This window comes from Hylaeus volcanicus, chromosome 3 (genome assembly GCF_026283585.1).
Source record: "Hylaeus volcanicus isolate JK05 chromosome 3, UHH_iyHylVolc1.0_haploid, whole genome shotgun sequence".
NCBI classification, from domain to species: Eukaryota; Metazoa; Arthropoda; class Insecta; order Hymenoptera; family Colletidae; genus Hylaeus; species Hylaeus volcanicus.
This window is the reverse complement of record NC_071978.1, coordinates 22362907-22386929: the sequence shown is the minus strand read 5'-3', so window position 1 is coordinate 22386929 and position 24023 is coordinate 22362907. Positions and strand designations below refer to the sequence as shown.

The following is a 24023-nucleotide window of genomic DNA, read 5'->3' as shown; positions in this document are numbered from 1 at the left end:
TTCCTTTCATCCTCCTGCCGCTTCGTCACCTCGCCCCGAGCCAACGTCGCCGTAGACGCCAACCTTTTCGCCGCATCACCGATCCTCTCTCCTCTGTGTGTCTATCGTCGATGTACATCTCACGCGTTCTCTTTCTCTCCTCTCCTCGTCTCGCTTGTAAGGCCTTTCTCTCTTCCGCTTCGTCCGTACGCTTCCGTTAACGAGGCCCCTGGACTTTTTGCCGACGAGCGCGTCGGCGCCATCCTCTAGCCGACACGAGAGACCAAAGGCTCCGATCCACTCCAACGTCGACGAGAAACGCAAGAAGAAGGCCGCGGGACAAGGATCGAAGAAACGAGAGTAGTAAACGCCTTAACCGTTTCGACCATGCTGCATTCTTAACTATTCATTTCTTTTTTAAAAATTAAGTCTACTGAACTAGGACTAGGATAAATCGAAGGTAGACAGGTAAGAAAAGACAATTTATTCCAGGGTGAATGATGTTCATTTTTCTTAATATATATTCCTGTGAGGTTCGATTGCGATCTGGCCAATTAGATACATTCACTGGGGCATACAGTCAATCCCATAAGTATTCGTACCCTCTGTATTTATTGAAGAAATTTGTCTAATTTAAATTAATGCTTCGTGTTGCACATAATGGATCATTGATTTGGAAACATAAAGCCTATCATAAATTTATCACAAATGCTTCATTATATATATGTACATGAATAAACTTTACACGTGAATGTATTTATAACGAACAATTTATTTGAAAACGTCAAACCAATCGTTTAATTTAGACAAATTTCTTCAATATACATTGTTTTTAGTTGGACTTCAGGTTCTCTTCAGGGATTAACCTGTGACTACATTTTTCATTTCCGTAACATACATTCTTTATCTTATTTATTCTTGCAATTATTTTACAATTTTCTGAAGAGGTTTCCAAATAAATATTTCATTACATGTAATTTAGACGAATATTTTCAACAGACACGGAGGGTACGAATACTTATGGGACTGACTGTATGCGTACCACTATGGGCGAAAGGGTTAAGTGGTCCACGAACGTGGGGAATTAATGGAGGATTACTAGCGGGTTTGATCAACTATATTTTACGTGACAAGGACAGTCGATTATATCTGCAGGCAAATTCGAGTAATCCTCAGCTGAGACCATCCTGACCAGTCCATGCAGGCTGAGGATTAGGGGAAGATTTCCTGCAGGATTAGATCGTCCTTTTTGCGAGGTGGACAGGCGATCGGATTTGTAAGCATACCTAGATCGTGTATTATTGGTCAGATGAGTCTATCTGCATACACCATAAAGACATAGAAAATGTGAAGGATCCAATTGGCAGATTTAGGTCTCAGGTCTGTTATGCATCTAAAGTCTTTAGTATAGAAACGTTGAACCCTCTACTTCTCAGCTGTCAGTAATATGGGTCGCGTTAGAGGTGTAATTGCGTCTCGTGGATAGAATTCTACGACTCGGTAATCACTAAATGCGCAAGTTGATACTATCTTTACCTAGACCTCTTTACCTCTAAACTTTAAGAAGGCACTCGGCAAGGTTGACTCGATATCGATTCAAAACCTGGGCTGGATGTACTGGAAATGTGCTTTCTTGTTCGAAAGACTACTTGTATGATAGAAATCAAAATGGCAAGTCAGAGATTCTCATTCAACCCCTATCTTTATTGCGGATAATATTGATAGGTACGACGACGCCTCTGATCTTCAAGTCGGTCTCATTAAATTCGATGATTGTTACTAAAATAGGTGACTTGTCAAAATATTTTGCAATAAGATATTATGGTTAAGATCGCGGAAAGAGTGTGTGCAACATAAGTTTCCGAGGGTAGCTGCTTGCGTAAGTAGGTCAACCTATGTCTATCCTTGACCATAATTACACCACGACTGCAAACACTTATTTTAACGTAATAGTGGTATTGTAGAATCGCGACATGCCTTACATTTTTAAATGTAATTATCAATGAACGCGTTACGTGTCCTCCTTCGTTAAAATTAATCAGATTTCGCGTTCCGGCTATATATACCTACGCGACAAGGTGTTAGGTGCTAGATCTTAGGCGATAGCTAACGCTTATAATTATAACGTTACCCTTTCTTCTTATATCTTTCTCGTACACCGTAAAATGGGGTTACTTTGCACGAATCTTGATATGGATTTACTGTGCCTTCACGCAACGTCAGCCATTACGTTACTATTTCCAGAAACTGTCTTCTGACCTGCTTACTTCCTCCTTCAAATCACGCTGCGAAGGGCGTAGGATAAATCACGCTCAGAAAAGATGTTCAAATTCGACCAATTTTTTAAAAATATCACCTTCTGAGAACGACAAGACTTCTTTATATTTACATTTTATTCATTCGACGTTTAGTTTCGAAAATAACAATTACGAACTTAAAACTACTTTTTGCTCGACGTTCGATTACATTCGAAAGTATAAATCGTTGAAACGTGGTCGAATATCACGAGTTCTTTGAATTCCGTACCAGAGACTCCATTACTTTTTGTTAACACTAAACCGACCACGATTGGTCAAATTACCCTTTTCAAACTTTTGTATAGATTCCTTGCGTGCAATTATATTGGATATTACGAATTATATTGGGTATACGAAAAAGTTCTGTGATTGGCCGACCATAGCGTGATGCATCTTTGACATCAAAATTTTGATGGAGCATTTCGTCCGTAAAAACCACAAATTTTTCACAAGTCTGCATACCATTTTTGCCTCAATCGAGCGACAAAACGCCACGAACTTTTTCGAATACCTAATATATAAAAGTTTCACGCGTTACTCAATTTCATTTCACGTAAAATATTTTTGAATGTAATTGAGAAAGGTGTGTTCAAGACTAGTCATTCGTCTCATCGCGGTATAAATAGTTCCAAACTCAATATTTAATTGCAAATGGATAACGGCTACCTAACGCTCCTTTCCATTTTCACCACAAAAAAGTATCTCGATTGAAGTAACCGACCGACCCTTAGAATGTCTAGCAAAAGTCGCCCCGGCAGTCAAAGAGTTAATCCTTCAAGTTTCGAAGAAGAGACGGCCCACGGGTGCAAAATAATCCCGTTTTATACCTCGCAAAGTGGTGGTAAACCCGTAAATACCGATATATAATAATGATAGCTGCTGAACGACCTAACCCAGACCTGTACACGGCCTAATTAGTTGCTCATCAGGCTCGCAGTACATCAGGTTTTACGACAGCGCGTCAGCACGTTTATGGGAAGCCCGCGTACGCATCGTGGTTGAGACAGTCGTATCAAACAGAATCGCGAGATGGCTCCCTTTAAACTAGAGTAGAACGAGGGACTCACCCTAGAAGGGTCGGGTATCCTCTTCAAGCCGAGACCTCGCGCGATGCTTCTTCTGATGATCTCCAGCTCGCTGTCGTCGAGGACGGTTCTCGTCGGTCGCTGGTCCTCTTCTCGGAAAGCGTCCTCGAAAGCGTCCTCGTAGACGTCCTCGAGACCGGTCGAGCGGTCGAGGTCGTGCCTGGGACCGGTTAGCATATCCGTTCGCGACGGCATCGGCACGCCCGACACTGGCGCGCAAACCGCGACGATCGCCATTGCCGTCAGAACGATGGACCACCCGCGTCCACGTTTACCGGCATCTACTTTCCTCTCGACGCAGTCCACTGGACGCCTCCGATCGCCGTAAAAGTGACGATCCTGTCTAAACACCGCGTAAAACGCGCCCGACAGCGCGTCAACAGCCGTCTCGACGGAGGATCGAGTCCCAGGATCGTCCAACGTCACTGCCCTCGAGGAAAACCTTCGATCGTTCCTCACTCCGTCCGCACGAACCACCTTATTCCCCACGCGAACTGACCAGTCATCGATCGCCGTCTCGACGGAGGATCGAGTACCGGAATTATCTAACGTCGCCGAAGATTGAGCGTTCCTGACTCCGTCCACCAGGCCTCTGCTCAAGACGAACGAGTCCCCGGAACGCGGATCGTCGCGAAACGAACGATCCCGTCGAACCACCGCATTCCCATCCACGTGAAACACGTCGAACGATTCGCCAACGGCTGCCGTCTCGATGGAAGATCGAGTCCCAGGATTGTCGAGCGATCGACGATCCCAGCCGCGACCGACGTGCTCGAACGCGATTACGTTTTCGTCACTCACTGTCGTACGATGGTTTATGAGTCTATCCACGATCCTGCTCCGCGTGACAACCGCGTCTTCGGGGTCACCAGGCCTGGCCTTTTCGTCACTCACGCTGTCCACGAATCTGTCCCTCGAGACAGAAGCTTTTAGATCACTGTCCGATCTAGAACGGGTCCCTTCGATAGCACCGGAGCTTTCGTCACTCACTGTCGACGGATCTTTCCTCGGTCTGTTCCAGCTTCTCGGGACAGCCGAGCATCTGGGATCGCGATCGATAGATCCATACCGTCCCGCGCGGGGTTCACTCGTGACGATTCCCAGAACAGGAACCGCGACGAAAGCGCGGCCAGAACTGGCGCTGCTCGGCCTAATCGAGCACCCCGATGCCTCCTGTTCCACGTTATCACGGGTCACGCGTCGACGACTCGTTGCCAGCTTTCCCATAGCCGGCTCGTGATGCGAGTTCGCGCCGGACCCGACGGGATGTCTCCTGCCAGGGAGCACCTCGTCGCTTCCTGGATTCTATTTCCCTTCGCCTCGCTCCTCTGGCTCTTCCCACTTCCACGAGCGTGCTCGTGCTCTTCTTCTCCCTTTCTCCGACCCGTGGATCGGCGAACGCAGCGCGTGCCGATGGACCAGCCTCCGTATCGAGCGGATCCCTTCGCGCACTTGCACTTGTTTAATTCTTTAATCTCCCCTTTTCGCTTTTATTCCTAAACTCCAAGTTCGCGACAGAGTCTCCAAGGAATCCGGAATTCTATGGGTCTTCCTCGCTTCCTCGATTCTTCGATCGCCTTGAGAGCTCAGAAGCCGCTCTCGCTGACACTGGACGAGTAATCGCGATCGATCGTCCACAATCGGTTCGGTTTCTTCTTTCTGCGCGACGGTAGCGGTGCGTTGGAGCACGACGTCGACGACGACGACGACGACGACGCGAACACGGACGGGACGAAGGGTGGAAAGGAGTAAGAGGAACACGGAGGAGCGAGTGCCGAGGCGGTCATCTTAAAACGCGAACCGATCGAGTGATCCTCGCTCGCGGACGATTCTCTGTAATCCTTTCGTCGCGCGGCTGTCGCGCCGAATTTCTTCCGTGCGATTCTTGTGTTTTTTTTTTTTCGTTTTGCTTTTGTTCAGGTTTAGTTTCTTTCGGAACTGATCTTTTCCCGCGACCTGGAGCAGTCGCTGGAAAAGTTTCGACTGGACGGGACGAGAAGACGCGACCCGCTCCGTTCGAGTGCCGCGCGCCGACTGTCGAATACCGTGGTAACGCGCGCTCGCGTATATATCCCGCTGACTACTCCCCTACTACTACTACTACTACTACTTCTCCCAGGATTAAGTTCAATACGTACTCACGAATATCAATCAATCCTATACTTAATGTATCGCACCGTTACAATCGAGTAACGCTCGCGAAAGTGTACGTTTCGTTTAGTGCGAGTACTTGACAACGTCGTTAAACTGTTATCGGGACTTGCAATGATTACGCGATATGATGATAGCGTTATTGGGGTATTTGCACCCGTTTTTGGCGCCCGTCCAGGCATCTGTCTTGGTACGTTGGTCGCCACGTCACCCATGTGTAGGTGACGGTACTTTTTACTGAAAGCATCAAGGGAATTAGTTCTGAAAAAATTAATTCTGAAAGTTAATCATCAAGGGAAATTAATTTAAACGAAACGCGTGAATCTTGATGAAGTTGGGAGAATAAATAAAACCACTATAAATGTTTGATTGTATAGTCTCCAATAATTTGAATATTTAATCGTAGCAGAAATTTTCAGAGATATTTGTCTGACAGTCAACGTGCTAATACGCTTGTAATCTAGAAAAATTGTATATATACTCTAGTAACTTGTGAATATATTTATTCGAACAATCTCGATCTTCGGTGATCTGCAAAGTTTCGAGAAAAATCTGACACGCGTCTAATAACGTTATCATAAAGAATAAAGATGTGTAACGATTAGTTAATCGCTAGAATATTCTGAGCACAAAAGACGTGATATAACGTAAAAATTAAATGCTTATTTAGACTGCGTCTTGGTTTGCTGACGTAATATGTAGTTCCTTTTTCTAGTAATTGTGTAACATTCTCGCGTGGCTATCTGAAGTGAAAAATCTGCAGGCTGAAAGAACTAATCTTAGCAACTGACATAATGGAAGAATTGGCAATTTAGTTCCAAAAATATTATGTGTACATAAATATATTCGCGAACTAGTTTATATTCCACAATCAGTATTTAATTACGACGACCTCTAATAGTTTGATAAAAGCATTAAGCTCTTTTTATTTTTAGTAAATTATATCTCGCTCTATATTCATTGATATTAAAACATCGTAATCTTTATATTGAGCGCGACATGGAATCGCAAGCAAATAACGATAGCTGCAAGGGTGGAAAGATACGAGATCGACGTTAATAAATCCAGCTGATAGAATTTTCAAAAAGTCACGAGGAATTTCGCTCGGATACAATTAAACGTCGCGAGATAATTATTTGAACGATTCTCCCAAAGAAGCTGGTGGTCTAAAAAAAAAAAAATTACAGAGCGATAAGGTCCCGTTGGCTAACCGGAGCACATGGTTTGCATAATTGTTTTCGCCAAACGCTACGTGGTATTGGGTAAACCATAGTACTTATAAATTATTCCGAATTTAGCAGACACAGAGCCTTGCCGACACAAGTATCTACGATCGTTATACAAATTCTGTAATTAGACGGTCCGTGTCACAGATAAGGAGCAATCCTCTTCTCGTGCAATGTTGAACAACACTGTATCAGTTATCGTATGAACGTTCCAACGAGTAATAGCACTTTGTGGCAACAAGTTTGGCTAGACGGACGCCTGAGTGTACCTATAGAGAGAAAGTACTGCTATTATTTCGCGAAGTATTCATGGGGTCACGTTACCCATCGCTTGCCAGACCTAGACACTCCTGATCGGGCTGGCGTTGTCGTACTCTCACCTTCACCGTCACAGTTAACTCGTCATTCTCATCATTCCCAGACCTCTCTTTAACTCGTTAGACCGCGGCGCCGACGACAACAGGATCTCCATCAGACGCGACGAAGAGTGGAATGCAGATAACCCTCGTATAATGCAGCAGTAGGTTCTTATAAAAACTACTGTAGCACGAAACCGTGTTACAGGGAACGAGGGACTGGTACAAACAAGCTGGACACAATCATTTCAATGTCGATAAATTGTTTTTAAGTCTTTTATGTGGGTACTAATTTTCTCCACCTTTATTTTTCAGTGACGACGTATTGGGTTGTCTGGAAAGTCCATGCCGATTTTTAGTACGCGGTACAGGTCTCAATACATCGGAATGGTTGAAAACAAATAACACGTGGACATCCCCTTAAAAGGTGGAAAAGTTGTGGAACGAAATGGTACATGTATAATTCAATAAATATATATAAAAATTCAAACGTGTCTTTGAATGTTTCTTAAAAATTGGCACAAACTTTCTGGACAACCCAATACATACAACAGCATGATAGGAGCAAGAGTACATTATAATGCTGATTGGACCAACTATTAACTACACAACTGTGTACGTTTCAATTTATATGTGAATAGAGTTATCCTCAAAATTAATCATAATTCTTTACAGCATTTACTCATTATTTTCTGTCATGTCTCGACGTTTCAAAGGAGGTTTTGAACGACGTTTGAAGGATCAATGTAAAAATAACGTAACTTCAAGCGAAAACATACTGCAAACGGACCTGCGTCGGGTATTGAAATTAATCAATCTCAATGCAGGCAAACCCGATCATTAATAACTCTGCAAGTCCAGCCAGGCATCAGCGATCGATCCGAGTAGCTCCAAGCCACGTAGCTCAAGATGAGCTCAAGTGGAATCTTAACTGTGATCCATTCCATCCATTGTGCGACCTGGCTTGGAGACTTCAAAGCGCGAGAATCCACGGTGCGCTCTTTCCAGTAAGAAACGGTATTTGACCTGGCACGGAGAGCGTACTCCAAGTGCGAGCGCACTGGAGAACAGTGCAGAGCTCGCTGCGTATGTACGTGCATTCGTGAAATCAGACGGGGAGCTCTTTGTAAAAAATTTTAAAGACGTGCAGCTAAGATATGGAGGAAATTACGTGTAATAGGTTTGTAAGTGAGTATGTTATTGTACCAAGACACGAGCTTATTAATAGATAGAGAATTATAAAGCAGTGAGGCTGAGCAAGAGGTATTCGATAACGACAATAATATAGAAAAATTGTCCAAGTTTGAGCGAGCTTACTAATATACTGGATAGGGAATTATTGAATTAATAAGTCCAACGAAAGTATTTGATAACAACGATAATACAGAAAAACTGTTCAAGTTTCGGCCTCGATTGGAAGTAAGCTTATTAATAGATACACAATTAGAGAACTAACAGTGAGGCTCAACAAAAGGTATTCAATAACAACAATAATAGAGCAAAATTGTCCAAGTTTCACCCTCGATTGAGAGTGAGCTTACTAATATATAGTGGATAGAGAATTATAGAATTAATAAGTCCAAAGTATTCGATAACGACAATAATAGAGAAAAAGTGTCCAAGTTACAGGGTCCATTGGGAGACGAAACGTGGATCGAGTGCGGACGACGCACGACGGAACGAAAAAAAAGGCGGCGCTTAAACCGAACCTCGTTATCACCGGAAGGACCGTTAAATGGAACAACGTCGACGAGGAAATCGAGACGGCCAGGCGATTGGACTAATCGCGCACGAGGTCAAAAGTCGCCACGAAATGACAAGCGCCGCGTTCCCCGCTGGACGCTCGACGGGCGATATTCGGCCAGATTTTCCTGGCCACGTACCGGAAACGGCTCCGCGTCCCACGGGCGACACGATTTTCCGGAAGAGCAGTGCGTGGCCGTGTTTCGTGGAATCGACCCCTCCCTGGAAGCAGTTTCGCGGTGGAATCGCGTCGTTATCAACGAGCCGCAGCGCGATGCTTTTTTCGCGGAACGAAAAGCTCGCGTGACGGCGCTCCGCGCTTTCGAGGCGCGACGCGTCATCCGAGGGGCTTTCGGTCGATTCGCGATAAGTCGAGAGTGAACGACGTACGCGATGATCGCGGGTCGCGAGTCAAACACGAAAAATCCGTAGTGGAGCAATCTGTTTGCATAAATGGACGTGGCAGCTACACTATTGGCAAAAAGTTTGAAAACGATGACTACATCGAGAGAAAGAGATTGGTTTTAAGAAACAATGGACTGCCATCGAAGCTATCGATTAGGTTTTAGTTGTTATGGCGAGGAGGGTATTTTGTAACTTTTGCAGATAGGCATTTTTCTTCGAATTCCTCTCGCACGGGGAGACCTGAGCTTTCAGCGATGACAAGGGGACATCAACAGACATCATCTTGAAGCGTTTGTGCCATTGAATCTTAATTTTTATAATCTTAACCTTTTCGGTGGTCTGCGCGAGTATACTTGTTAAATTATTTTGTTCTTGTCGTGGTCGAGACGAGTTGAATCGCATGAGCTTATTGTTAATGAGTTAATCAGTTGATGAGTTAGTGGGTTAACTCGTCTTGAACACAAGAACAAAACAATTTGACGAGTATACTCGCGCAGAGCACCGAAAAGATTAAAACGTTGGTGCGTGTGTCTGGCCATCACGGCTGAATCCACTGAAGCTATCAACCTTATATTCGCACCACATGTTCGCGCTGCAGATTGTTTTTGTTTGTGTTAGACCCCCCTAGGTGGTGCTGGGGTCCCTTTTTTCGAAAATTCTTATTTATTTGGCCCAAATTCACACTATGTAATATATAAATAAAAAGAAAATCTTTGAATAAAGTTTTTGAATAAGAATAGTATTCCACGGGGGTGAAACCGCGGGGCATAGCTAGCATTTTTTAATTGTGAGATGTTTTCAGTATCCCGGCAGTGAATTTGATCGATTATTTCTAATTTTCTATCGTCCCTTGCTTTCCGTAGTACGTAGTTGCAAAAGGTGTCCTTGATATTGACCACTGAGAGTACTCTAGCACCACTTTCCTAGAATTAGTTCTCATGGCACAATTTAGAGAAAAAGAGTATCGCGCATGCAATGCAACCCGTTTAAGTGGGTAAACATCAATTATATACCCTCGTTGTTTAATAGACTCGCGTACACACGACTCTAGTTAGACGTGTGTAATCTAATGCATATCAAATATTACATTCCGAGAAAGTTCTATGTCGGGTTGTGATCAATTCCGCGAAGCCAGTGCGTCTATGTGCTGCGATACCGAAGGTTCTAACTGCCTTACGTGCTAATAAAAACCACAACCCATCTTCGACGTCTAAACGTTCGTGACGTCATTAGACACTCTGTCGCTATTACATGAATTAGCAGACGTCTGTAGACGTTTTAACCACAAATGTCTTAACCATGTATGAATTGTTAACAAAACGCAAGGTACAGAAGACTTGAACTACTTTGCGGGTAGTAAATATTGATCCAATTATAGAGAATTATAAGATTACACATAGAAGGATTATACCCAAGAATATGGAGAAATGGTCTCTCTATCGGTATTTTTATCCCTCGGGACAGTTTAATTTGTACCATACAGTGTTACATGGCGTCTATAATCAACGGAAATATTTAGATGCTCTCATTTCGATGACCAATCATATATAGTGATTGAAGTAGCAGTCAAGGTACTTACACACCTGGAACGGTCCCATGATGTCGGCTGCTATTACTCGACTGCACCACGTAAAGCTAGGGCACGGGTATTACCCGAGATACATCGAGTAAATTCCTATTATCCATACCTATGAGCCATTAAACTTTCCGATTAACGATTCCTATCCGCCGTATCGCGGCCTCGCGATGAAAGGCTCGCTCGTATTGTATTACAATGTTTACGTTTTTCCATGATTTATAAGATTTTAATGGATCGTTACATCGCCAGAAAAATTCGAAATAATTGGATAATCTTCGATATTTCGAGGTATATCCGATCGATCGAGAACGATTAATCTTTACACAGCTGAACTGATCGCGTGTATATAGTTTGCGTAGACTTAAAAATATTATGAATAAACGATTTCAATTTCAGCTGAACTAATCGATAGTATGAATCTCTGTTGACGAATTTAGTTGAAAGTTATTTTTTAATAAGTTCATATAAAAGAAAAACAAGTGTACGATTGATCTCGCAGAATTGGCGACAAAAGTCGATAAGTTTATATACCTTCTCTATAACTGGAGCATCTGAAACGACACTGTTACCCGCGCTCGAGTATACTCAAGGATTGCAGTTAAATGATTAAGGAATTTCGTGCGCCGTTGTGAAACAGTTTAGTCACCGTGATTCCTTAAATGGTGATTAAACTAAATTTCACATTACCCCGAACTGCAGCCGTCTACCCAGTTAAGGATCATCAATTCGCAGGCGTATTTTTTATAAGGAATAACTAAGTACTGTTCGCTCCTGTGGACATTGATTGATAAGGTACGAGTTTCATTAGACTTTCTGTGATGAATATTTAAACGATGTTTTCAATTGGATTTTATTAAGTTTTCTTCAGAGATCGAATACATTTTTCATCTTATTTATTTTTGGAATCATTTTACAATTTTCTAAAGAGGGCCTACAGTTCCATAAAAATTCGTACCCTGTAAGTGTATTCAACTAATTTGTATAAATTAAATAATACGTTCGAAGTTTCCAAATAAATGTTTCATTGTATATATATGTACATGGATAAACTTTACGCACGAATGTATTTATAATGGAAAATTTATTTGAAAACGTCAACGAATTTTGTCAACAGACATGGTGGGTATGAATACTTGTGGAATTGGCTGTATATAGAGGCTGAAACGTTCTTCTTTATTCAGTTCATTGATATACAGGTACAAAATACATATAATAAAATATTGCAGGAAGAAAAACAGATGAGTTCCTAGAGAAACGGGATGATAGGATCCCTTGCAAGTAGAATATGGACAGTGGGTCTGGATACTTATGGGATTGGCTGTATATAGAGGCTGAAACGTTCTTCTTTATTCAGTTCATTGATATACAGGTACAAAATACATGTAATAATGTATTGCTGGAAGAAAAATAAATGAGTTCCTAGAGAAACGGGAAGATCCCTTTCAGGTAGATAATGGATAGTGTCGAACTGGCCTTTTTAAGTCTGACTACATACGACCTGCAACTCCTTGCAAAACTGATCTCCCTCGTATTCCTCGCTGCTCCACATATTCTCCAAATTCCATAGTACCGCAACAATTCAGCTCACAATTACTTCTTTCAGGTACCAAGGTACAGAAGCTTGCCTCCAAAAGCTCGCGTTAAATTTCGTCGAAGCCCAAACCTCGTCACACTCCTCTGAACCTGAGACTCCTCTGAAACCTGTTACGGCGTCGAAGGAAGATACCAATCCCTCCCATTTAACGTGCGCCAGGCGCGTTACGTCGTACTGTTTGTTCCTGGAAGCAAGGTAGAAGCGTGATTCACGTATACCCGGGACAGTCGTTTCGTTCCTGCTCGCCCCTCGGTGTCATTCGTCCTCGTCGAAAGCGGTGAGTTGCCGCTCGTTGCGGCCGTTCCCGCTAATACACCGTAATATTCCATAATACGCCGATGACTAAGCCAATTTCGCGGGCCGTGTTCCTTCGAGCGAGCCGTGCCCACGCGTCGTAAACCGCGCTGGCCGTTTCCAGCGGCGTCGCGTGTCGAGCGCCACGGGATCCACCGACGTCGGGGAATCTCCGAGATATACCGAATCGATCGACGTTTCGCGTAACGCGTCTAACGTTCCAGGAAGGAACGCGTCACGGCCAGCGGGAATAATGTTCGCGTTTGATTAACGGGACACCTCAATGGAAACGTAGAATAGGAATAGAGGCTTTGTCATAGAGGCATGCGGTCGATTGTTGCCAGTTGCTGGAAATTCGTCAATTCATCGCGAGCGGAACGTTTAGGAGATTCTAGAGGAAGAGATGAAACTAGGGCAGCTTCGGTGAATTCAGAATTGTTGTTTTTCGAGTTGTAGGTAAAGTTGGTGTAGGTATAATCGAGCTGTTGTATTTGAGAATGGAATAAGTCCACTTTTTAAAAGAAACGAGTTAACACTTTCGCTGTGGATGACGCACAAGTGTATCTCCAACTGAAAATATATGGTTGTTTTTATTATTTTTTAGTTTTCATTTTTTTTTGTTAGGCAATCATATTATATATAAAATAAGTTACTACGAATATATGTTTCTCAAAATATCATAATTGGAGCTCCCAGCGAACGGCTATTGATTTTCGTGCGCAGCGAAAGTGTTAACGGTAATTTTAGTAAGATATAGATACCCTCTCTTCATATTTGTAATAACTAATTTCTTTTTTTAAAGTAGACTTATTCCATTCTCAAATATAACAGCTCGTTATGTTAGATGTGATTAATGTGTATTTCGAATATATACAAGATTGCTTTGTAGTTCGAAGAACGATGCAATTTTGCACAAGGTAAGCAAAACTACAGAATAATCCAGAGGTATATGAATTCTGGTGCTCCTTCATTCATGAGTGGATGAAAATGACAATTATGAGATACATTGAGTGGAATCATTCGTCACTGGAACAAGTTTAGGTGATCTTACAGAAACTGATGGAACTAGGAAAGCTTCGTTCAGTGTTTTTGGAATTGTACTTTGTAGCATTTGTACAGCACCAGGTAACTGCGAGAATTTCGTCCTTATTCGTGAGTACGGTATCGTCCATCACTGTCCATGACTGATTTTAATCACTGGGATACTATGATAAAGCATTATGTCCGTCACTTATTTCTCTGTGAGTTTAGAACTCAATTCATTGAACCTAAAAGCTTGGTACGAGGGTCGAAATGGGTCGATCTCGTCACTCTTGATTGCCTTAGCGTCTAGCCGCGCCCTATTGGGACTTCGAGGTTCGCGTGGCCTTTGAGTTCGACTGGTTCCGAGAACAGAGCTTCCGCGACCTCCCTCCCACGGTGTCTGTTGTTTCCATCTCTTGTTTTCCAATTTCTCTCGTTGCACCTTCAATTTTTGTTTAATATAAAACTACCAGTATCAACTAAACGACACGACGTGTCAGTCACTTCCCAAGCGAACGTCGCTTGGTTCTCGTCACACGATCCAACATTCCTCGAGTCATGCTTCCAATAGGTATCGTTAGAGTTAGATTCCTCGTGACTACACACGTTGATCGCCGTGTCATCCACATACAAGTAACGGTGCTTTTCACCGAAGATAACAAAAAATGAATTCTGAAAGTCAAGCATCAAAGGAAATGAATTTTAACGAAGTTACAAAAATGATTACCACGATAAATATTTGATTACGTAGTTTCCAATAATCTGTGAATAAAATTTTATTTGTTCGCCAGTCAACGTGTTGACGATCACTTATTTTAGATAAAAAGGGTGGCTGGCGCAGATTCTCGTTTAGTCAAGGCGACAGAGCGAAAGAATTTCTCATCTCCGCAAAGGAATCCCGACAAACTCCGGATGAGCTCGTCCCGATGCCCCAGCCGGAAGGAAACGAACGCCAGCGGACCGGAGACGAAGCCAACCGGCTCTGCTAGCTTCGAGAATCATCGGAGACCTTCTCCCATCGACGTCGCCCTCGCCATCGACGATCGCCTCCTCGAGTGTCCTCGATCAGGCACGGAATGCCGGTGAATCGCTAAAAATGAAGAAGCCCCGCGTGGATGTTTCTCGCTCGTCCAACGAACTCCAATGGATCGCCTGGTCGCATGTTCCCAAGGTCGAACGATCCGTGAAAACCGCTAACGCGAGCTGGTACCGACAAAACGATCGGAAGAGCTGCTTAACGATCGTTCCACGATACAAACCACTTGGACCATGGCGCAGAAAAAGTCCCTGAGAACGGAACGCTTGCGTCATCGTTGCGGTCGACTGTCGACTGGTGCTGGAAATTCAATTTGCGGCGAATAAAAGGTTTAACCCTTTGCACTCGAGGTCTTTTTTACTGGTACATATCTGCCAGCAACTCTTAGCATTCCATTGCCATGAATTCTAAGCTATCTAGATTTGAGAATAAGGTCACCTTTACCTCAACAACAATCATTATATTGATACGTCGAGCTCCAAAGAACTTAAACCTAAAGAAACATTAGGTATTGTAGATTTGCTGCGTGAAACCTAATGGTGACTGATAGTCACCTCTCGAGTGCAAAGGGTTAAGTGACCCTGCAGGGAGGGATGACACTAGGGATGCTTTGGGTGTTTTTGGAATTGTACTTTTAACGCTTTATTTAGTCAACTTTCTCACGGTACTGTATTAATTAAACGCTTTGAAATCTATTGTGACTTTCGAGTCCACTTCTATGAAGTCCATTTTTAATTATTGGATGCCAGCACAAGCTTGTTAGAAATAGCTCTGTAAAATGATAGAAGACCAAGATGGACGCCTAGATTTTAAAAACTTTTGAGAGATTCAGTAAATAAAGGGTTAATGTATACCAGGTTGCTCTATACTTCGAAGAATGTATGATGCAACTTTGCAGTTTGCGAAGTAACCAAGACTACAAACGTGGTCCAAAATTTATTATAATTGTCGTACTGCTTTACCCACGAATGAGTAAAGAGGACAATTATAAGATACATCGAGTGGAATCGTTCGTCCCTCGGAGAACGTGTGATCGAGCACAGGATCCGAGATGGCGAGTGACTCTTTTCAACGTGGGCACGGTTTTTCCGACGCTTAATTGAAAAGGTTTTTCATAGCGAGTTACCTCAACCGCGACGAGGAAGTAGTTAACTTAAATGGCTTTGTGGGCTCCTCGCATACTCGAATTCGTACTCGAGCGTCTATTCAGGTGCTAATCGAAGTTTATTTTTCTAAACTGAAAGATACCTACATTTTCCAGTCCTTTCCACGCCGTTCCCATTTCTGATCTCACAACGCCATTTACACGTTTAACGAGTCACGGCACCGTTTGAGGGTTAATGACGGTTGCACAACGTTTCAGCAACTCTGTCTTCGCGTTAACGTGGCTTTCCGCGAAAAGCTGTTTCGTAATCTTATAATGTTGCAGGAGCTGATTGGTACTCTCTGGCTTTTGGAAACCCTCAAGAGCTATAGCTGTATGTTTAATTGAAGACTACAAAATCACGAAGAGAGTTACGTTTAAGTAAATGCATATACGAAGTAATAGAAAGTGAGAATTAAATGAATTTGAAGACGAACAGATGTGAGACGAGTAGATTAGGTGTTATGGTCGAGTTATACGACTTCGCACCCTTATAAATAAAACAAACTCGCTCGATTTTGGAATATGGGTTGAAGTCGAGCCCTACTTCGATGCCAATGGAAGCTTCGGTGCTTTCTAAAATGAAATTACGTTCAATTGCACGCGGTACACAACAGCCTACAAGTGGATTAAGCGATCCCAGACTTTCGTGCGGCGACGCACGCGCGGGGAATCGGCACAACGCTTCGAAACGGACCACGTAACCCCGTTTCGGGTTGAGTAACTTCGACGCAGCTGTTCCTTTATTACGATACGTCCCAGCGCGCGTCCCAGATCGGGAAAGGAACACCATGCCCTTCCCTCCGACCTTTGCAGATGCATCGCGATGCAGAACAGAACCAATAATTACCTTGCCGAGACATGGGCGCCGGTCGGGCCGCCCCGATAGCTCGATTACCTTCGTTAACGACTCGATCCTCGGGAATTGAACAGGCCTAATCGAGTGTACTCGGCGAAAAATATCTTCCTACGTCTTCGTTACGAACGATCTACGAAACACGCACGTAACCAGCCCGTTTTCTCCTCCTCGTTCTTCCTCGAGCTCGTTTTCTCTTAGTTTCACGTTTTCAAAACTGTTTTTCAGAAGATATTGTAATTAATAATAGGAAATCGCGATTAACACATGGGAATGAAGATATTTGATAACGTTTGAATTTGGACGGATCCTAATAAAAGATATCCTGAAACAAGGGAGCTTCGAAGAAACCTAGCCCTGAAGATCCAGACTGCAACGTTTGCGAAACGTTGACGACAAGCTGAAACCAGAAGCTGAAACCGGACGCTGCAACCTTCCAGAAGCTATGAATACTACAAGGTGTAATACTCACAAAAGCCTTAAATCTAGAAGTGATTAATAATAACAAAGATCAAATGAGGGCTGCAAAGGGGTGACAATTCACAAGGAATAATACCCGCGAAAATCTTAAATCTAAAAATAATTGAACATGGCAAAGATCAATCCAATATATCAAATTTGGTAGCGCTTTGCGAGTCAACCCTTCGAGGTCCAGATTTCCCGACTTCCCGATGAAATCTCAATATCTTTTAAATGAAATATAGACACCATCCGTGGTACGAACTTCTAGAATGACCTAATACTTGTCCGCCGAGGCGTCAAGGACTACGCAACGCTATTGCCCGTTACCTGTGCTAATCACGTGGGAAAGAAACCGCGAGGCGATGTTTGGCCGCTGCTCGGATGGGTCTTCTCGAAAGTCGACGCTCGTTTTCGATTACCCGCGGAAACCGCCGCATACCCGTGGTTACTAGAGCTTCCCGTGGCACCTTTCGTGCGCTACCGACACGACGCGTCGCTGCACCAAGGAATTCCTCTTCTTCCTCCACCTCCTTGTCGTCCTCATCTTCTAGCGAAGACTTACTCGCGTCACAAAACTCGTAGGATCGTAGAACGAAAACAGAGATAGGGCAGTCTTGCTCGAATAATTAACCCTTTGCACTCGAGGCCTTTTTTTCTGGTATCTACCAGCTACTCGAGAACATTTCACGAATCCTAAGTTTAGTTAACTTTACAGATGAGATCTCTAATTTAAGATTTGAGAATCAGGTTCAGTACATCTTTGTCGAGTCGCGCTCAACGAAGGACCGCAAAGGGCTGACAATTTACAAGGAATAATCTCCGCGAAAGTCTTAAATCTAAAAGTGATTAATAATAACAAAGATCAAATGCATCAAATTCGGTAGCGCTTTGTGAGTCAACCCTTCGAGATCCAGATTTCTAGAGTTCGGTACATTTTTGTCGAACCACGCTCGATTGAAGACCGCAAAGGGCTGACAATTCACAAGGAATAATCCCCGCGAAAGTCTTAAATCTAAAAGTGATTAATAATATAAAAAAATATACATAGCAATAACAAAGATCAAATGCGTCAAATTTGGTAGCGTTTTGTGAGTCAACCCTTCGAGATTCAGACTTCCTGAGCTCGGTACATTTTTGTCGAGCCACGGTCAACTGAAGACCGCAAAGGGCTGACAATTCAAAAGGAATGGCTCAACGACAATCATTTTATTGGCACTTCGAGTTCCAAAGAAATTAAACCTAAAGAAAAGCTAGTGGTGACTGAGAGTCACCTCTCGAGTGCAAAGGATTAATAATCGGTATGCCACTTCAGCAGTCAATCTGTCGTTATAACAGATGATCGTAAATGATTGCAACCGCGTACAAACAGAGTGTAACGAATAGGTAATTGAATATCGCAAACAAAGCGTGCGTGACACTGATTAATAGTTTCGTGCTTCATTTGTTTATACGCAAAATAGAAAGTCATCGCGGTGACGCACGTGTGACGTTCGTTTCCCACGAGAAACAACGCGTCACGTTTGTGACGCCACGAAAACGAAAGCGGGCCCGCAAATTCTCCACGCACCGGTTAATATGCCTCCTTTTATTGAAACCACAAGCTCTACCGCCAATTATTTACAGAGATTATTTGTATTCGGTTACATTGCGCGACGCAAGGTTAAGCAAAATTTAGTCGACTCTGTCCACATTCCCTTTAACACATTCGCTCACATTCGATGCTACCGACGCGCTTGTTACGCTCGCACTGTTGTTTCAGTAGTGCTACTGACGCAACTGGTGCGTTTCGACGAAAAATTGGTTAACAATATTAGTATCAGGACTAATAATACTAGTGAAAATAAATTTAAAGTCAAGATAAAAAGATGTATGCCCCGGAGCTGGGTAATCCCCTTTCAGCGAATATCTTAGCTCTGACCTTTCTTCCTCCCATTCTTCGCGTACTTTTCGAGTAATACCTAACCGATCGTCACTGTTACAGGTCGAAGTACGCTATTTAGGATTCGTGATACCCGCTCGATTGACCAAGAAGTGCAAACCGAACCGAACTGTTCAGTTACAGCCGCACATGTGGATGATCGTTCGACTCGAGAAGAGGTAAGCGCGCAGGAGAGGTCTCTGCTGAAAGCAACCGGAAACGAGGAGACGGCCGGACACGAACGCGTCGAACGTTGGATAGCGCGAACAAACATATGCGAAACGAAACGATCGCGGATTAATAAACAAAGGAAGGAGAGTTTCTGTTATCCGCGCGACAGCTCGATCGACTTATTGGATACATCTCTGCTCTCTCAAACCGCAGAGCAACGGATCCCGTTCGCTTCGAAACTTCCACGCGGCTGAATCTCACGAAGCGTGACCAGGACGTTTATCGAACTATGTTAAATAGCTGACCAGGGACTCTTGGAGATCAACAGGGGCCCTAATTGGATACGTAGCTTCTGCAGGCTGTCGGTATATTAAGAAAATTATTTTTGTGGGTGATAAGATTATCTAGATCGTCGATTCTAGATCACTGGTTTTTAAAAGAAGGAATAATTTATGCTGTCCAGTGGAGTTATTTTTAATTATTCATGTAGGAGTGTGATGATCGAGGACGGAGCTCTGTCAGGAACGGCCGAGTGTAGGAGTGTGATATATAATATGAGGGTAAGCGTGTGAGTGTATCTGTGAATGCAATGGTTGCATGGGAACGCGGTGTGATTTGTTATTTATAATAATTCGGAGTTCAGTTCGGTCGAGACAGTTGTAAAAGTCAGGCAATAAATAATTCGTTGTCAAACTGTAATACGTTTTAAAATCATTAGATTCCTACATTCATTTCAATTTCAAGACCCCTCTGGGGGTGAGTTTCCATGGTTCATACTACATACGTTTATACGGATATAAAATACCAAATCGTGTCGTGTACATGCGGGCCTTGGTCTAACATAAAAATCGGCGTGCCATGAAGGGTGTCCTGTGAAATATTTAACCAACTATCTTGTTAGCCAATTACATGGAACCTGCTGAACACGTGTGTTAGGTTCCTCGAATACTTCCCAGGACACCCTGTACGTGATACATGATAGCAAACTTGTTAAAACAGTGGTGCACAATATTTCTCGCTAGAAAAGAACAAGTATATATGTCATAGTAACCTTTAGTGCAAAGAAAATAATTCTAGCAGCCTTTTTGATAGCGAACAAAATAAAACAGCGAATTTTTAACCCAAAAAGTGTTATTTCATAATCGAGTGTAACTATGATATATGTCATAGTAACCTTTAGTGCAAAGAAAATAATTCTAGCAGCCTTTTTGATAACGAACAAAATAAGAAAGCGTATTTTTAATCCCAAAAGTGTTATTTCATAGCTGAGTATAACAACATAGACCATATCTCTATAGAAAACTCCCATTACTATATTTAAACGATCAATATTTTGATATTTGTGAACGATCAAAACATAAAATCATCCAACAAATTCATATTTTTGAAATTACCCTCAGCTTGAACCCACGAACCATACTTCGTGCACCGCTGTATTAAAAAATCGTGGAAGAACGCGAAATCGGTCCCTCGGTCAGCGCAGAGGCGGCCGGAAAGCGGTGTTCGCGTGTGGCCAGACTATCGATCGACAGGTGAGTGAAATTCTCGAGCGAGGCATCGTTCTTCCCCGTTACTCATCAAAGCTGGAATTTTCGTCGGTTCATGCTCGCCTGTCCGTCACTCAGACACGATTCGATCGTGCAAAATAGACGAGCAAGCGAACGTGGCGCGTTTCAGACTGTAGAGCAATCTTCCGACGATTGAGAGCCACGTCGAGCGATAAATACGATATGTCCTGCGATCCGTCTCGTTTCCGCTTCCACCGCTGTCGTTGATCGGTGATCGATTGGTTCTCGTTACTGGATGATCAGGAATGGGGCTTCACCACTCCAACTCGCCTGGGATATACTTGTCTATCAGCTTCTCGTAGTAGGGCCAGAGTTTCTCGATGTCGGGGACACCGCCGCTTTTCGTGTACAGATCGTATTTACTGGAAAATAAATTAGCTCGTTTAATTGCGTGGTACGGATCAATTTTACTGACTGGATCTGTGCTTGTTCATCACTGACACGACTGGTCAAATGACGGTTTTCAAACAGCTCCCATATGCGATATATGAGTTTTTAACAATTGTTTCGTGCGTTATTCAATTTAATTTTGATTAAGACCAGTAATTTGATCGATCGCGGTAGAAATAGGTCCAAATGAAACGTGAGAAGGTTTAGCGTTAACCCTTTGCACTCGAGGCCTTTTTTTCTGGTATCTACCAGCAACTCGAGATGCCTTCTTAGCATTCTATCGCCACGACAATCATCGACAATCATTTTATTGACACTTCGAGTTCCAAAGAAATAAAACCTAAAGTAACATTGATGGTAGATTTGCTGCGTCAAACCTAGTGGTGACTGAGAGTCTGCACCTCTCGAGTGCAAAGGGTTAATTATTGAACAAAATTTCGTTGCACGTCTCATGAAATTCATAGCCCGAATCAACTTATGTCTTACAGGTTTTATTAAGCAAGTAATAGATCTGGAAGTTGATAGTCCGGTGTACTTACACAAAAATACACAAATTACGAAATGACCTGTACTCACTTGAACTCGTTGATCCACTTCAGCATCTCCATGTCTTCGTCGGTGCAGAAGTGCATGTAATCGCCACCTGCGTGCCAGGGATAGAACGAGTGATAACGTATCATGGCCAGACCCTCTTTGGGCAGTTTGGTCTTGTTGTGCGCCAACACGCGGTACAGATACTCGTCGTGTCCCCAGGACATCGTCAGGTTCTTCAGGCCGCATTTCGGCTTGTACATGCCATACTTCGTGCTGAAACAAAACAGTCAAAGGTTCATTCCCAAAGAAAGGGAAGAATTAATATTCAGTTAAGGGGCCTTCAAAATAGAACTTGAAGGCATCTCTTCGCTAGAGTAATCTCTGAAGAGAATGAAGGGTATTATCTTGGCGAATATGTTGTCCTAAAATGGACAAGTTAGACACCATTAGAAAGGTCTCGCGAGTAGGATTATTTGAGTATATCGCCGACTAAACAAACCAGTATTTAATTTGTTTTAATTATTCAAAGGTTCATTCTCAAAGACGACGCAAGAGGAAGAATTAATATCCAATTAAGGGCCCTTCAAAATAAAACTTGAACCCATCTCTTCACTAGTGTAATCCCTGAAGAGAATGAATTGCCAACCAAACAAACCAGTGTTTAATTTCTTTTAATTTCAGATCCAATAAATGCAAAAATATCTACTCGAGTCCAACTGCTACATGCTTATCAGTCCTTACTTGTATCGCGGGTCGTTTCCGTCAGGGTTGTTTTCGAAGCTGGTCTCCCTATAAACGATCGAGTCAGCCCAAGCGCAACCAACCGGAAACGTGTCGCCCACCACCGCCCATTGCGGCTCTTCGTAGAACGCCATTACCTGAAAACAACAACGAAAAGGCGACAGGTTCGTCAGCTTCGCGCCGATCGTCTTCTCAGTACCAAAGAAAATAAACTAGGGTTTACCTTGCCCAAGTCGTGGATCAAGCCAGTCAAGTGGAACCAGTCCAAGTCAGGATGGTCCTTCCTGATGGACTCCGCTGTCTGGAAAGCGTGCACGATGTTTGGCAAATTGGTGTCCGGATCGCTCTCATCCACCAGGTCGTTCAGCTTGATCAGAGCATCCTTCACGCTCATCTTGAACTTGTTGAACTGCAGCCATTCCTTCATGCGAGCTGGAACGCCGATAATAACAGTTCCGTCTCGATTACAATCTCTAAGTAATCTATTTATATAAGAATGAAGCCCTGATCGATTACAATCAACGTCCAGGCTAAACCCTTGAACTTAGAAAGCTGAAATTTTGCACAGAGGTATCCTTTATGATGCATACAAGGAATAGGAAAGGATATTTCGAAATTTAAGACCTAAGGGAGTAAAAAGGGGGTTGCAACGTTTGTATAAGGAATATTTTATTGGTAGTCGGATTTGCTTGAAACTTGGTCTTAACGCTTTTTGATACAATTAATCAAACATATATTTCGGTATTTTAAACAATTCAACCCCTGATGGGGTGAAAAGGGGCTGAAAATTTTGCATCAACGTCCAAGCTAAGCCATTGAACCTAGAAAGCTGAAATTTTGCACAAAGGTATCCTACTTTATGATGTATACAAGGAATAAGAAAGGCTATCTACACGATCCCTACATCGTTGAAGATATCTCTAAACAATGTACGGAAGAATTATTGAGCATAAGAAGTTCCACAAGAAAGTCCTCGACAGAATATATTTATCTTTAAAATTTGTAGTACCAAATCAACGTACCTAATCAAATTATCAAACAATTTTTTAAAGTAATCACTTAATCCGTATCAAAATAAATTGTTTATTCAGCTGAAGCATCTAATACGGATACAGCATGTTCTTTACAGTATCCAATTTGCACTCATAGTTTAGGAGATATCGTCGTATTATTGAATACGCACTTATTACGCCAGTCATGGATACGTACGTACGAATAATATTCGATTAATCTTTACAAAAAATATTCTTAAACTACTCGATAGCGTCTACAAGTGCTTCTAATGAACTTTACTTTAATTAAATAAAAAGAGATTCAAATTTCCCGCGGGAATTGGTGTCGCCATCTAGCGGCGAATGGCCCGAACTAATTTTCGGAGTATGGTCAGCGCCTCTATCGGGAAAACGCTCAAGTTTGTCGTAAAATAGTTCCCCTGTCGCTCATAGATGGCGCCACAGAGTCTAATACCGAC

At 42.9% G+C, this 24023-nt stretch overlaps 2 protein-coding genes across 2 annotated transcripts in view; both read right to left on the bottom strand.

Annotated features, from left to right (window-relative positions):
- The window catches only part of LOC128874023 (uncharacterized), a 28211-nt gene extending 22395 nt beyond the window's left edge, over window positions 1-5816 (bottom strand). The window contains exon 1 of the mRNA XM_054118250.1: window positions 3344-5816. Within this exon, the coding sequence (XP_053974225.1) occupies window positions 3344-4588 (1245 nt within the window). The 5' untranslated portion in view covers window positions 4589-5816. The remainder of the gene's footprint in view (window positions 1-3343) is intronic.
- A 14202-nt stretch (window positions 5817-20018) lies between these two features.
- LOC128874256 (inositol oxygenase) overlaps window positions 20019-24023 on the bottom strand; it is a 6857-nt gene continuing 2852 nt past the window's right edge. The window contains exons 3-6 of the mRNA XM_054118804.1: window positions 22776-22984; window positions 22553-22689; window positions 21854-22084; window positions 20019-21249 (exon numbers count right to left, since the gene is read on the bottom strand). Coding sequence (XP_053974779.1) covers window positions 21141-21249; window positions 21854-22084; window positions 22553-22689; window positions 22776-22984 — 686 coding nt within the window. The 3' untranslated portion in view covers window positions 20019-21140. The remainder of the gene's footprint in view (window positions 21250-21853; window positions 22085-22552; window positions 22690-22775; window positions 22985-24023) is intronic.